The sequence below is a fragment of the Malaclemys terrapin genome, chromosome 6 (genome assembly GCF_027887155.1).
Source record: "Malaclemys terrapin pileata isolate rMalTer1 chromosome 6, rMalTer1.hap1, whole genome shotgun sequence".
NCBI lineage: Eukaryota > Metazoa > Chordata > Testudines > Emydidae > Malaclemys > Malaclemys terrapin.
The window spans coordinates 73,096,531-73,112,701 of record NC_071510.1 but is presented as its reverse complement, the minus strand read 5'-3'; the positions used below and the strand labels follow the sequence as shown (position 1 = coordinate 73,112,701).

At 42.6% G+C, this 16,171-nt stretch overlaps 1 protein-coding gene across 1 annotated transcript in view; it reads right to left on the bottom strand.

The window, feature by feature from the left end:
* Positions 1-9,092: 9,092 nt before the first annotated feature.
* Positions 9,093-16,171, bottom strand: part of RIOK2 (RIO kinase 2) — a 35,714-nt gene continuing 28,635 nt past the window's right edge. The window contains exon 10 of the mRNA XM_054032401.1: positions 9,093-9,378. Coding sequence (XP_053888376.1) covers positions 9,217-9,378 — 162 coding nt within the window. The 3' untranslated portion in view covers positions 9,093-9,216. The remainder of the gene's footprint in view (positions 9,379-16,171) is intronic.

Here is a 16,171-nt window from a genome sequence, read left to right as displayed (position 1 = left end):
TCTGTCTGGGGGCAGGGGTTTGAATATGGGGTGGGAGTGTGGATAAGGGTCGGGGCAGTCAGGGGACAGGTAGGGTAGTAGGGCATTTTCAGGAGGGGGCAGTCAGGGGACAAGAAGCAGGGGGGCTTAGATAAGCGGTGGGATCCTAGGGGGCAGTTAGTGGCAGGGGTCCCAGGAGGGGGCAGTCAGGGGACAAGGAGCGGGGGGTTGGGGGTTCTGAGGGGGGCAATCAGGGGGTGGGAAGTGGGAGGGAGTGGATGGGGGTGGAGCTGGGGCGGGGCTAGAGCGGGGCTCCTCCCCCCCCCTCCTCTTTTTTGCTTGTAGAAATATGGTAACCCTAATGTTAGGACGAGACTGAGAATTCATAAGGTTCTCATTAGACAACCCAGCTAAAGTTCTGTAGAACTCTCCAGAGAAATATTAGCAATGAAATAACCCCATGTGGTAAGAGCCGCATTCACTTTAAGAATAAAAATCGTATAGATTCTTCTACGTTAGTAGGCCAAACTGCAGGCGGAAAAAAATTAATTGAGTTAGGCAGAAAAATTAAACTACTTATGATGAGTTTTGTTGAACATGCAATTTGACTTGATTGATGTTTTGTTGAAGTATCTCCCAATTAATCTACATGGATACAGGTGTTAGGGAGTAACAATTTGCCTTGACAAGAACATTTATGGTAATGCCCCTCTACACTGCCTTTTTTTTTTTTTTTTAAATACTAAGAAAAAAATTGAGAACTTGACAAGTATATGGGTGCATAAGAAAATTAATCTCAAAATTACACTATATAAATCTGATACGAACTCCCAAGTATTGTAGATTAAAATGTGAATACATCAAACTACATTTACATATTTATCTGGGACAAAAGTATAGCATCTATGAAAACAAACCCTTAAAGCAAGGAGAAAGTAGCCATCTTGTCAATAAGGATAGCCCCTTCTCTATTCTTCTTATAGTCCCAAAGCAATTCATTTTCTTGGTGGTAAGAGCCACACTTCTTGGTAGATATCATTATAAAACATTTCTACGTCTAATTACTTGGAAGTTTTAGGCACATATTGAATTGAAAGTTAAGTATTCACTCTATAAAAAATACCTTTTTGTTTGCTGTGCATTGATTTTCAAGAGGCTTGATTGGTTACAAGGTTAAACTTACCTTAAGTGCAGTCATTTAAACCAATATGATAAAATCAAGACACTCATTGCTCCTAAATATGTGAATTTAAGATTGTCAAGAACGTTATTGACTTAACCTTTACGTTTCCCAAAGCTCACTCTAAATAAAGTAAACTTTGTTTGAATGACCACATATGAAATATAAACTGAGCACTGCAAAGTTCAGTCTTGTGTAAACTTTGTTATGACCTTTGATGACTTCAGATATTTCAGGAATTCTGCTGCTGACAAAAGAGAGGTTTAATAAATATCTATTAAGCTCTAACTTTGAGGTTCAGTTCTTCCCTCACTAACTCCAGTTTCTGAAGAGAGATGTGTCTATCCAAGTACACTAGCAGAATAAGTAAAAAGGATTGCTTATGGCCATCCATCAGTATTTCAAAGACTTAATGGAACATTTTGAAAAACAAACTGCATAGATTTCCATAATCCCTTCTGTTCTGACAGAAAGCTGAACCAATCTGAACAACCTTTGCATAGTAATTGGTTCCAAAAATAAACAGAACCATTTGAAAGATTTCACTGTCGATGTCCACACATCAAAATAATCTTGTTCTCTAACAGAAAAAGAAGATTAAATTAGAAAACAAGTAGGACTCATCCTAGTCAAACTGGACTATAATTTTTTTTTTTTGAGATTTTATCTCTCAGGATGAATGTGATGACATCACAAGTTTTCTTAAAGACAAACGTGAGAGAGTCTAGATATTCAAAGATAAGATTACATGTAACACCCCTGTAAATGTTAAAGTATGGCAATACACAATTAAGGTCACCTAAACAACCTTAACTCTGCTCCAATATTGGACCATAGCAATATCAAGAGACAATTCTCAAACACACACCTTTATCACATCAATAACCTGAAAATCCAGTTAAAATCATGGATTTCCTTACTTTTGTAGAGAGACTAATAAAATACGGTGGACTGTAAGCTGAAGTGCATGTGTCTGTTACATCTCTTCAGTAAACTTCTACTGCTTTGTTTAAGACCATATTCTGCTGCTGGTAGATACAAGCGGTTACAACTTTTCACCAAGTGACCCCACTGCAAATAGGATTTCGAAAGTGAAAGTGGTCATGCTGTGAGACTTCATAGAATCACTATCAGTATTGCTACACTGCAATTAAACATCCACAGCTGGCTGTGTCAGCTAACTCAGGCTAATGGGGCTTTCGGCTCCAGGGTAGTTAAATTGTGGGGATGTTTGGGCTTGGGCTGAAGCCCGGGCTCTGGGATCCTGCAAGGGCAGAGGGACCCAGAGGCTGGGATCCAGCCTGAGTCTGAATGTCTACACAGCAATTTAAACTTCCACAGCCTGACCCTGCGAGCCTAAGTCAGCTGATCTGGGCCAGCAGCAGCTGAGCCATGAGTCTTTTATTGAAGGGTAGACGTACCCTATATCTGAGGATATAACTCTCTGATGGGCCAAAATCCAAATGGTAGTTTGTGTACCAGAAGCACAGGGTACAGGTGTATACGTACGTATCAGACGTGCTTAAAAAAAAAAAAAAAACCAATGTCCAGTCTAGAGTTTCTTGATTCTGCAGGTGAACTATGCAAGTACAAGAGATTTTGGCATTTTGGCACCTGAGGCGGGGAGCTCAAATGATGCCCACATGCCCCCTCGCTTGGGCCAAAACTTTGAAAGGTGTCAATTCTGCCTTCTTCCTGTTCTATTCCTCTCATGCTCTGCTCTGCTACCTACCCCAATAAAGGAGAACTAACTACTTAAAATGCCTCGCTCAAAAATTTTATGTAACACTTAACTTTCAAATGCCTGAACAGCAAATGTAACTTTTCTTGTCTGCATAGTAAACATTTTTATCTGTTTGAATAATCAAAGTGGCGCTTTCCGTGCCCTTCTTGGTTGCAAAGATTTGAACTGCTTCCTGCTGAAGGTCCACAGTCTGGGCCAGCTCATGCTCTATTGAGATGGTTGCAAGGCCAACCAGCCTCTCCTGTGTCATTGTGGAGCGTAGATGTGTTTTTATTAACTTCAGCTGCGTTCTCCACTGGCAACTGTTCTAGGAAGTGTTAGAAGTATGCGCAGAGCAACAAAAGCATTTGGAAAGAGGGTCGTCATCTTATTTGTGCAGATATATTGCAGAACAGCCTTTGGAATTGATCCTGCTGAAATGTATCTTGAAAGAGCTTTCAGTTCATCACCTAAATCACTCACATCAAAATCGCACGTCATTGTGTGTCAACACTGTCTATAGTGCCCTGCATTGCTGGTGTAGGTCTTCTTCAGGTATAAGTGAGGAGTTTTGGAATATCATACAACATCCCAAATATACTGCTGTGTTCCTTGAGCTGCATGAAACGTTCTTCAACTGACTTTATTGCACAATCTACACCTGGTTACAGAATTCAATTTTGAATTGTTCTTTGGGGTCTCTTATGGGATTATCCCATGCCTCGTAATCAAAATGTCTTCTTCTTCGGTAACTCTTGTATTCTTGAATGGGTGGGAAAATAGCTTCAGTGTGAAGTTCCTCTGCCAATTTCTGTGTACTTTTCAGAACGTTTTGAAATCCCTCATCTGACCAGTAAGACTGTAGGTATGACTTTGTTTTGTCCAGTTGTTCCATTGCTCCAGATATATCAAGGTCCACACCTTGGAGTCTCTTGCTTACAACATTTATTTCAAACAGTATGTGTAGTGAAGCGGACTGGCCCCCGACAGCCCCTGAGGGAGAGGAGCCTGAATTGGCGCCCAAGTGGGCGGAGCCACCACCACCTGTTCCCGCCCCCCGGAAGTCAAGGGGCAGGACAGGAAGTATAAGAGCCAGGCCCCAGCTCTCAGTTGGAGCCCAGCAGCCGGAGAGGCCAGACGTGCCGGTGTGAGCTCCGGCTAGACCAAGGCTTCCCAGAGCCAGGTACCCGGACACGGACGGACCGAGCTGCCCCAGAGCCAGATACCCGGACACCGACCGACCAGACCTCCCCAGAGCCAGGTATCCCGACGCGGATTGGCCAAGCCTTCCCCAAGCAAGGTACCCCGAAGTAGCCTGGCCGCACTTGCCCCGAGCACGGTACCCCGAGGAGGGGCCCGACCGCCCCCCTTACCGGAGACCAGAGGAGCAACCCGACCCAGACGACCCTCTGCGAACTGAGGAACCCATGGTGTGGGACCCCGCTGCCGAGCCCAGCGGGGAGCAGGTACAAATGGAGGGGGAAATGGAAAGCAGCCCGGGGGTAGCTGACCCCAGTCTAGCTACAACAGAGAGCGAACCAATGTTGGTGTGTTGCGGTCAGGACCCCACCAACACAGCGGCAGACTGACTGCCGCTCTTAGGGCCCCGGGCTGGGACACAGTGGAGTGGGTGGGCCTGTGTCCCCCCGGCCACCCCAATTAACGGGTGGCAGCCTCCCCCTCCAGCCAACGCTCTGGCACCGTAACTGAGCTATTGTTTCGCTGCCCTGAACTATTGCTTGTTGCCCCACCCTGACTGAGGGTCTGGGGCGTCCCGAGTTTGTCCGTGCTCAGCTCCTGATACCCAGACCTGAGCCCTCCCCCTGAACTATTGTTCGTTGCCCGCCCTGACTGAGGGCCTGGGCCTACTAACTCTGTTCGGGCTCAGCCTGCAGGAAGGTCCTGACCCCCTGAACTATTATTTGTTGCCCTGCCCTGACTGAGGGCCTGGGCCTGCTAACTCTGTTCGGGCTCAGTCTGAAGGAAGGTTCTGAGCCCCCTGAACTATTGTTTGTTGCCCCGCCCTGACTGAGGGCCGGGGCTTACTAACTTGTTAGTCCTCCGCTCCAGTGACCCGGATCTGAACCCCCCTGGACTATTGTGTGCTGCCCCGTCCTGATTGAGGGTCGGGCCTTAATTCCTGACTTTACTGCTCAGCCTGAAGGAAGGTTCTGAGCCCCCTAGACTATTGTGTGCTGCCCCGCCCTGATTGCGGGTCGGGCCTTAACTCCTGACTTTACTGCTCAGCCTGAAGGAAGGTTCTGAGCCCCCTGGATTATTGTGTGCTGCCCCGCCCTGATTGCGGGTCGGGCCTTAACTCCTGACTTTACTGCTCAGCCTGAAGGAAAGTTCTGAGCGCCCTGGACTATTGTGGGCTGCCCTGCCCCTGACTAAGGGCCTGGGGCGTCTTGAGTTTGTCAGGGCTCAGCTCCCGATCCACGGACCTGAGCGCCCGAACTATTGTTTGTTGCCCCGCCCTGAGCCAGCGCGGGGACTTGACTGACTTTGTAATCCCCAGCTCCGGCAGTGAGGACCGGAGCCCGGGCCTGAGTTACTACCGAACCCTGACGGAGAGCGGGAGCTCATTGCAGAGGCCGCGTACCTTTGGCCTAGCCCCTGCCAGAGGGGCGAAACCCTGAGACCGATCCAGGCCGTATAGTGAGGCGGCCTGGCCCCCGACGGCCCCTGAGAGGGCCCGACCCCCGCACCGGACCTTTACAGTATGTCATGCCACAACACTAAGCCACACAGAAATTTGAAGTTATGTATGATTCTGGTGATTCCATTTCCCTCTGCCACTGTTCTCCCACGAACAGTTCCTGTCATAGCATTATCCTCCATAATGGCAACTATGGCATCATCTATCTTCCCAATCTGGTGTTTGATCGGCTTTATTGCGTCCACTCGACTTTCCCATCATGGGGCACTCAGTGGTTTCAGTGTCAGAGAGGATGTTCCCAGATGTTGCTTCAAAATTTGCCATTGATGAGTTGATGCAGAGAAAAATACATAGATGCTTTGAATTAAATTAAAAAATTCAGCAGCCTCACTAGAAGCTGATGATGCATCACTGACCACCAAGTTCAATGAATGAGAACTGCATGGGACAAAAAAAGTTCGAGGTTTTAACTCTTGGATCCGTGCCTGCACTCCGCTGTTCTTTCCCCTCATGTTGGCCCCATTATCATAGCCCTGACCTCTCATGGCAGCTATCACTATTCTCGTATCTTCCAGCTTTTTAAGAAGCACATTTGTCATACCAGCTCCTGTAGTATCATCAATGTCAATAAATTCTAGAAAATGCTCTTTGACAGTCACCATTGCAGGGACATTTTCATTAGGTTCTGTTGTTGTTGTTACAAAACACACCATTAAAGTTATTTATTTTGTATGGCTGATGTCAGGTGTGCAGTCCAGAATAACAGAGTAATATCTTGCTGACTTGCCACAATCTTCTGTTTGACTTTTGTTGCTAGTAACGATGATATCATTTTGAATTGTTTTTCAAAGGGAGTGGTGTGTGTACATTTCTTGGGTGGTGACTCTTCTTAGATGCTCCTGGAGTACAGCATCAAACTCAGTCATCATCTCCACAATTTTAAGCAAGTTTCCATTGTTTGGCACATACAGCTGATCTGAAGTGCCAGGTTTTGGGGAGCAAGCATTCTCACAATGGCAATGAGCTTTTTCAGAACATTTAGCCAGTAAAGAGACTCTGATGCAATCCTCTCTTGATGCTGATTATCTATGGTGGCCTTTAACCTTAGTCTCATATCAAGCTCTTTACACCTATGGAATGCTCTTTGATGATTTGCTGCCTTCTCATGGCATGGCAGATTTCTAGCCAGATTTTTCCAGTCCTGTGTTACTGTAGAACCCAATGTGGCTGGAAAATAAGACTGGAAGAGTTTGCAACAAAAACAGTATACAGCATTCTGGGTTTTTGAATACATAATCCATGGCCTCTCCACTTTGTGTCCATTGGGGATTTCACGCCAGTAATGTGTTGGATGGAAACTTCTATTTTCATTGCCTTTGGGGAACATGAAGTTTTTCACTTACTGTGGCCCATGCAGTACAAGGTAGTCCCTCAGAGCTGTTTCTTACGCCTCCACCACATTCTTCTTTGATCAACACTTTTCTTCAGGAATGTGCATGGTTTCATCCATTTGAGATGGAGATATGGATGCTGCAGTAGCTGCCAGGTCAGCTGCACTCTGACTAACTGGAAGATCAGGCATCTCCTCATCACTCACATCCTCACTGGGGCCAGAAGGCTCACCGTAAACATTTGTGTCTATGTATCTCAGGAGAGCTCCTTCCTGCTTAGATAAAAAAAGCTTCCTTTGCTTGCTTTCTTTTTCTGAATGCTGCCCCAGAGAGGCGTTTTCTTCTTTCACTCACGACTGCTGTTCTGTACCAGCTATAGTGGCTCTCAACACTCAGTTGAAGGGGACAAATAAGCAGGCTGGTAGCAGGGCTTGAGTGAGGGAAGATATCAGTGTCTTAAGGGCCTAACTGCCTCCTACTACTTCAGTTGACTGCCTGTTCTCCTCAAGTAGGTTCAGGGAAGCAGCAGGAAACAGGAAGCTCCCTGAGAAGCTGGTGTTAATCAGTCCAGGCTCCTGGGAGTGCTAGAGAGGTACATAAGAGGCTCCTCCTCCTCTCTCCCTGCAGCTCCTGCTGCTTTCTGTTATTCCCTCTCACCTTTTCTCCGGCCTGCCTGTTATGTCTCTTGTGCCCTCCTTCCTCCAGCACAGCACTCCACTGTCTCTGTGCATCTAGAGCAGAGAGAATACATATGCATCAGCAGCAGACACCATTTTCTACACTCTGGGTCCTAGTAGCGTACAGTCTGGCACCTGAGGCGGCCACCTCAGTTCGCCTCATGGTAAGGCCAGCCCTGCACAGACTGTAAATTTCAAATTCATATCAAATTCTCCTTTGTAAGGTCTCCATCTTACACACAAGGTGTGGTGGGGATGCAAGGTTGAAGGAAAATGTGAGAAGAGTTAAGGTTGTTTGGGTGAATGTATTTCTACTCTTTCTAGTTTTACTTTAAAGTGCAACTTTATATTTGAATTTTCAGGCTAACCTTTCTGATTTTCCCACAGAAACTAGTGTTCTCTTAAGGGCTTCCCCCATAAATAAATCAAAGACATATAAAACATTAGGGTTTTTTTTTTTTTTTTTTTTTTGCCTAGGCATTAGGCTTGCTTAAAGTAGGGGTTCTCAACCTTTTTCTTTCTGAGCCCCCCCAAAAACTCCACAGCCCATCTGTGCCACAACTGTTTTTCTGCATATAAAAGCCAGTGCCACGGGTAGGAGGTAGCAAACAGTGCAGTTGCCTGCAGGGCCCACACCACAGTGGGCCCCTCAAAGCTAAATTGCTCAGGCTTTAGTGTCAGCCCCAGGCGGTGGGGCTCAGGGCCCTGGGCCCTAGCAAGTCTAATGCTGGCCCTGGTTGGCACAGTCCCTGAAGCCTGCTCGTGGAGTCCCAGGGGGCCCCCAAGTCTCTGGTTTAGAACCACCAGCTTAAAGGATGAAGATGTTTATGTTTGCACAAGGTTTTCAAAATGCATGAGCACATTAAGGTGCTGAAAGTTATGGTAATGTTCTTTGATATATAGTTTCCAGAATCATTTGCAACAGGCTTTCTGGTAAATTACTAGATGTTCAAGAGTTGTATTTATTGGCAACTGAACAGGCAAATTCAGAGTCTGAGTGCCTGCCAGACCTATGCAACATCGTTTTTATTACTTGTATAAATCTTGCCTGGAAAGACAAGAAGCCTTGGAGTGAGAGTAAAATAAATGGGAGTTGGTGTAGATGCAAAGCTCTCTTATTAACTTATGGCTTATTAATCTTTGTACAGGTACAAAACCCAAATTCTTGCTAAGGGTGTAAACTACTTTGTTTCTGACTGTATCACGTGCACCTGAAAACAGATTCTTCAAAAGACCTCTGCTTATAAATCAGATGGGTAGCATATCGGGGTCGTGTTGAATAATTTTGGTGGTCAATTTCTTGTCATTGCAAACATGTTTACTTCATGGACAATTTTCAGACTAAACATCCACACTAAACTGTGCCTACAAGAGATACTGTAGGTCATTATTCCAGTTTAATTATCTTAACTGAGTCCCTAATTTAAAAATTAGGTACAATCATAGGTTTTACAGTTTCAAACTACAAAACAAAAAGACAAGGTTACAATAGCAAGAATGAAATTTATTGACTATAGATATAAACATTCCAATTTCCAAAAAAAGCAAGTATTTAATCTATGCATCATGGATAAAAATACTGATACTGCGTTGGAAGTTATAATGCATTAGCCCCAGAAACTAGCAGCATCCAAACTTGACTTAATATTGAACATATTTTCTCGACGCTGTTTGGTATAAACATTTGCCTCTCCTTTCTGTAACCGTCGTCTCAGAGCAGCTTTCTGCTGTTTAGTCAGTTGACGTTTTATCTTCTGTTTCACCAGTTCCTAAAAATAATTAAACCACATGCATCAATATTGTTTGTATGACTTATAACATTTTAGGACATACTAGTTTATATTTACACAGTGCTTTCCCATCTGAAAGTGCTTTATGCACAGATATAAAAAAAAAAGTGGTGAAGTTTGGTGCCTGGAGACTGTGCCTTTTTAAATGAAAAAAAGTTACCTTGTGGATATTTTAAATCCTTGGTACTTGTTATTTGGCTTGTGGCTATATTTTCTGGCACCCTGATTTTTTTTGAAAAAGTACTGTTTGCAGAAGTGATATAAAATTCTTCCTTTAGTTGTTCCCCTGCAAAGAGGCAAGATACCTAACATAGTTTAGGGTATACGCTCTTACAAAGATCCACAGGGCAGGGACTATGTCTTCATCTGTGGTTGAGGCTGTGCAAGACACAAAAGGTCACTTGAACAGCAACAGTAACTGCCATTTACCTAAACAGGCAGTAGTTTTCTAGTGCTTTCATACATACCATTCACAATTATTTATTCATGCTAGGTCCTACTTGCCATCATGATGGCAAAAGATACACATCACAAAAATCAAACCACAGCTTAGTAGACTTTGGCTGCCGATTGCTCTGTAGTAGAGAAAATGCACAATTCAACTAACTCATTTCACTTAATTCCTCAGAATGAACTAACTAGAAAGGGACCTAAATCTCATTGAGGGGACTAATACAGTTAATTGATGTTAAAGAAGTTGCAATATTTGAAAAATCATGCCTGAGCAAGTAATCAACGGAGATTTTAGCAGTATATTGCAGCCTCTTCTCCGTTGACACATCAAAATGCATCTTTCTCCTTAGCCAATTTGTTTTTTGTCAAATTGGGTGCTTCTGTTGGAATAACTTGCAGGAGGCAAGCTTCATACATCTCATCGAAACAAAACAACACAATCTTTCATAAAAACAAAACAACCTCCCAAATTAGCCTAAACTTCAGCGAAAGGCAGGCATGAACTAAGGATAAACCATGTACCTAGGCTTAGGGCTAAAAGACTGACCAGTTGAAAACAAAAAACAAAGAGCAGGTCTATACTACCCCTTATGTTGATATAACTTACATCACTCACTGGTGTGAAAAAGCCACCCGGGAGTGACAAGTTACAGTGACCTAAGCGCTGTCCACACTAGTGCTATGTCAGTGGGAGATACTCTCCCGCCAACACACAGCCTCTTCACCAGATGTGCTGCAGCTGTGCCAATGTAGCGCTTCTCGTGTAGACTAACCTCAAAACAAAATCCCCACTGCAACTCAAGAAGTACAGAAGTTGAGGTCCCAAACACACCATCAACCTGATTGCGTTGCATATGTGGTATGTTCTGTTCCTGTTAAATGTGTAACTAAATAAATTACTATTTTTATTGTAAAATATACTCCATAAAATGCAGAGAGTGTAAAATAGAGCTGAGTTAGTGTTGTTACTATAACTTTAGTTTTTGCATTTCTTAATTTAGGGCCTTTATGACACTATAAGAGAGCAATTAAGGTTCAAGAGTGAGACCGCATTGTGGGTTGAGAGAGAGAAAACAGCCTCTACAGATCACTTATTACCCAGCCTGTGCATGTGGGTGGGGAATGTCACAGCCTTGTCTTTCATCCCCTTAACATGCAAGCCAACAGAAATGAGCTAGCACCTAGAAAGAAGTAAGCTGCTACTGCTACAGGACTGGCACAAAATTACTTCCATTGTGATTTTCACAGTTCAATCCAAAAATTGCATTTTCATTTCATTTAACCAATTTTATAAACTGAAAACAGCCTGCAGTTGAAGCCTAATTTTTTTTTCAATCTCAGCATTATATAAAAGAATGCAAAGGCTCTTCTACAAAGAAGCTCAACACACATGATGGGGGGGGGGGGGGGAGAACAAAGCATGAAAAATAAAAAAAATCCTCTCATACTTTCTACCCTCAGCACTGAAACACAAAATTAGTTGGTCCACCTAGCCCAGCATCCTGTCTTTTGACAGTGGCTGGTGCCAGATACTTCAGAGGGAATGAACAGACAAGGGTAATTTATTGAGTGGATCCATCTCCTGTCATGTAGTCCCACCTTCTGGCAGTCAGAGGTTAAGGGACACCCAGGGTTGCATCCCATACCATCTAAATAGCCATTGATGGACCTATCCTCCATTAACTCATCTAATTTTTTTTTTACCAAGTTATACTTTTGGCCTTCACAATGTTCCATGGAAACAAGTCCCACAGGTTGACTGTGTGTTGTGTGAAGAAGTACTTCCTTTTATTTGTTTTAAACCTGCTATTAATTTCAATGGGTAACCTCTGGTTCTTGTGTTATTTAAAGGGGTAAATAACATTTCTTTATTCACTTTCTCCACACCATTCATGATTTTACAGACCTCTAGCATATCCCCTTAGTCTCTTTTCTACACTGAACAGCAAGTCTTTTTAATTTCTCTTCATATGGAAACTGTTCCATACCACAGTCATTTTTGTTGACAGTCTCTGTACTTTTTCCAATTTTAATACACTTCTTTTCAGATGAGGCGACCAGAACTACAAGCAGGACTCAAGGTATGGGCATACCATCAATTTATATAATGGCAGTATGATAGATAATAAGACAAGAAACTATCCATTCTGAATAGTTCCTAACATTGTTTGCTTTTTTGATTGCTGATGCACATTGAGTGGGTGTTTTCAGAAAACTACCCACAATGATGCCAAGATTTTTTTTTTTTGAGTGGTAACAGCTAATTTAGATGCTATCATTTTGTATCGTTGGGATTATGTTTTCCAATGTGCATTACTTTGCATCCATCACCACAGAATTTCATCTGCCATTTTGTTGCCCATCACCCAGTTTTGTGCGATCCCTTGGTAACTTCATAGTCAGCACAAGAGTGATTTGCCAGGGTAGCTTGTGTGCAGGAAATGAACTTCAGAAGACACCCCCTTCTCACCTCACCCCTTACATGCTAAGTGCCTCATATTTCCCTGGCTATTTAGGGCATTCCACATCAAGCCTCAAGATATTGGGGAAAAAAACTGCACTTCACTTTCAAAAAATTCTAAATAAAAATAGGGACAAAAATGTTTTTAGTTATTGTTTCTCCTCACACCTGATTTTGTTTTTGCAAACAATTCCATTTATCATTTTGTAGCTTGGAGAAATTTGGAAGTAAACTTCTCCCCCTGGTGGTTCAAAATAATACAGAGTTTTTCTGGCAACATGTACACACAACAACTGGAGAACTTTTGCAGCATTAACACAAAAAAGGAAGCAAAAGCACATCAAATTTTAAAAAGTGGATAACACATGAAAACTATTTACTGTTATGCAGAGACATCACAAACATTTTCCACTGAATATAGAGTCTCCTCTTGCAGGTCAATGTTGAAATGAGTAATTACGACTGATGTGAGCTACCCAGGTCCATGGAAACTTTTTTTCCTTTTGGTTTATAAGTACCAACATCCAACAAGTGAATTGTAACATCACATCTACTTCTCCTGCCTCTTCTCAATACCAGCTTCTTATAGAATTGGTTCTTGAACTAAGCATAATGAAACAGAACTAAAGCTGCAGTTTGTAAATGGAAATACCTGGTCAGATATATTTCTGCTACCATATCCAATACTACTGAGATGCTGCTACTTTGAATATTAATCTTCCACAGCCTCCTCTGACAAAAACCAGAAAAGATGACAAAAGGTCCACCAATTCCTATTATGCAGCAATTGCAAGAAGTTAGTAACGTGGGATATGCAAACCTGATCCTAACAATTCATGCTTAAGTGATCCAGGCAGATAGGAAATGGGGGACCCTACCACCCTCACAGACCCTACCACCAGGGAAAAATTCTTCTCAGACTGAAGTGCATATACTGGCCTACTTGCCCTGAGCAAGTAAATCTCAGTCTTTTCATCATAATCATGCTAAGGGTGGATGACTAGGTTGAGTGCATTGGACTGAATAGATCAAAGCTTTATTATTTTAAAATTTTGCAAAATCCAGTTTTCCTCTGGTGGCTCATTTTGAATAAATCCTTAGTCAAGTTTGTGAGAGGGCAGTAAGATGCCCACAGTCTCCATGTCAAAGTAATTTAATGTTTTAGCCTAAAATAGCTGGGATTTTCTATAGCTGATCAATTTAGTATCTCTTTTCTGGACATTCTTCAAAATGTGTACATACTATATGCTGTATTGTTTATATATAAATTCCTGATGCGATATACAAATTACATATAAATAAATATAGCCTATTTTAACATAGCTACAAAACCCGCACAGAGCACTTATTATTCCATGGATACAACTCATCTGGGCCTCTTGATTTATTAGAGTTCCTGCTTTTGCAAGCACAATGCTAATGTGCTTCCATGAAGACATGTACCGTAGCTCATTTGGAAAGCCACAACCATATTAAGGTCGCTGCTGCCACCAAGTGGTTTTTCAATCTCAAGTCTGTAATCATTTCTTCTGTCTGAATTCAATAGTGCCTCCCTCTTTTTGGAATCCTACCTGCAAGATTGCATTCATTTCTAAGAATTTAAAGACTGTGCCTGTAGTGTTGTCAGTCCATCCCTTCTGACAGGGGATTCCTGGACTATCACAGGAGTCATAGCTGCCTGTTAGCACATGGTTCTAATCCTGAAGTTCCTTCTAGCACTGACAATAGGATTTCAATAAAGGTGACAATTCTTACTCCAGGCAACTATTATGCATATAAAAGGATTAAGAATGCATTTTCATTTAAGTTCTGGAAAATACTTTTTGGCTAGAATTACTTCAATAAATACAGCCAACATACAAAATTAATCATTCATATACATAGATAAAATATACTAAAAAATAAAACAAACAGGCAAATGCTCTGGAAATAATACAACTACTTGAAGGCACTCTTGTATAAAGCAAGGCTATTCCATAGCAATAAAAGCATCAGTTAATAGGACCAAAAAAAAAAAAAAAAAATCACTATTACTTCATACACAAACTACAATCTATCAAGAATGAAAAAGCCAACCAAAATAATTATGATAGTCATATACTGGTTGTTAAAATACTTCGTAACAATCATCTGGACAGGATTCATGAAATATGCTATGTTTGGATAAGGGTACATTACTAAAAGTGTGCAGAGATAATCTGCAGAGTTTGTTTCCTATTCCTATTTGCAAATGAAACCATCTCACCTGGTTTACAAAGGAAAGCATCTACAGCTATAACAGATTTTAATCCACAGAAAGGTTATCGTACTAGTGAGGTGTTCAGCAGAAATTACCAAATTATTTCAGCTGAAGGTATGTTAACTTGTACAGAGTATTAGCCATCCTTTTCTTCAGGGAGCTTTCTAAAATGAGCTTGCATTTATTTAAAGTATGACAGAAGGAGCCAGCATAGCTATTTTTAGTTGAGTGCGGGGGTTGAGGTATTAAATACAGCTATAAAAATTCTCTCATTCTTCAAAGAGAGTCAAATTTACACTACTGAAGTGGTTTAATGGCAAAGTTTTAGGGAAAGATGCTAAAGAAACGTCTAGGAAAAGAGGAGGTGGGTAGGTCAAATTGCCTTGACTTATTTTAAATGTACTTCTCACTTTACTTTCCAAACCATTTTTTGTTTTTTAAGTTTGGCAAGCAATAGAAGGGAACAAACTGATTGTATGTTAGATAGTGGCCTACCAACATAGACATTTGTGGTTGCTTACATGTAAAAGAGTTCATATTATTCCTGGGGGAATTCTGTGCATCTGCAGACATGCAGAATTCTTCTGTGCCATATAATTTTGTATTTTCCTGCATAAAATGCATTTTACTCAAGAAGTGCTGCAGTTCTGCCTTTTGCCTGCCAGGGGCCGCTGTGGCACCAGAACACCAGCTGCATGAATGCAGATGGCCGTTCTGGTGCCACAATGGCCTCTGGGGGGCAAAAGGCAGAACTGCAGCACTTCTGGGGCAGAATGTATTTTCTGTGGGGGAAAAAATTCTATACCCAGTGCTGCAGAATTGACCCAAGGAGTAGAAGTTCATCACAGCACCCTGCCCGCAGAGCCAGGTTTGGACAGAGTGGAGCACACAGGGCTGTTGGGGGGGGGGGTGGTGGAAGGGGGGCCCACAGACTGGGGTTCATAATGGCCAGTGGCGGGGACAGACTGAGGCATGGACTCAGGAGCTAGTGGGGTGACAACGTTGAGCCTGGGGATGAGGGCTGCAGAGACCCATGGGGATGGGGAGTGTGGAGACGGGACAGATGTGCTTGACTGAATGGGAGAGACTTTGGGAAGCCTCTCCCATGCAGCTCGTGGCTGACCCCACTCTCCAACAACCCCCCAACCCTTCCCCCCCCAAAAAAACCTTTCCTACCCACCTCCAGGTTCACTCCTTCCCTCCCCTCTTAGCTCCTTCGTTACTCCGACTCCAAGCCTTTGCACTACTTCTGACAGGGGCAGGAAATCCAGTTCTGTATTGTAATTTAAATGAATTACTCAAAGTTCTACATTAATATGCCTAGTAAGGAATCTATTAGTCAAAAAACAAAAACAAAAAAACCACACCCACAATCTTTTTTTTTGATCTGTATTGTTACAGACACTCACTGACAAATATTTTGCAATAAAGTACCAAAATAATTGAAACTGGCATGATTATATTGTGTTATTTTGACAAATCAAATAAGCAGACTTGTGCAGAATTTTCAAATATTGTGTGCAGAATTTTTAATTTTTGGCGCAGAATTCCCCCAGGAGTATCATATGCTGGAGTTGAACTTAAGTTGTTGGACATCTAACTGGCAGCTGCAACCAAAG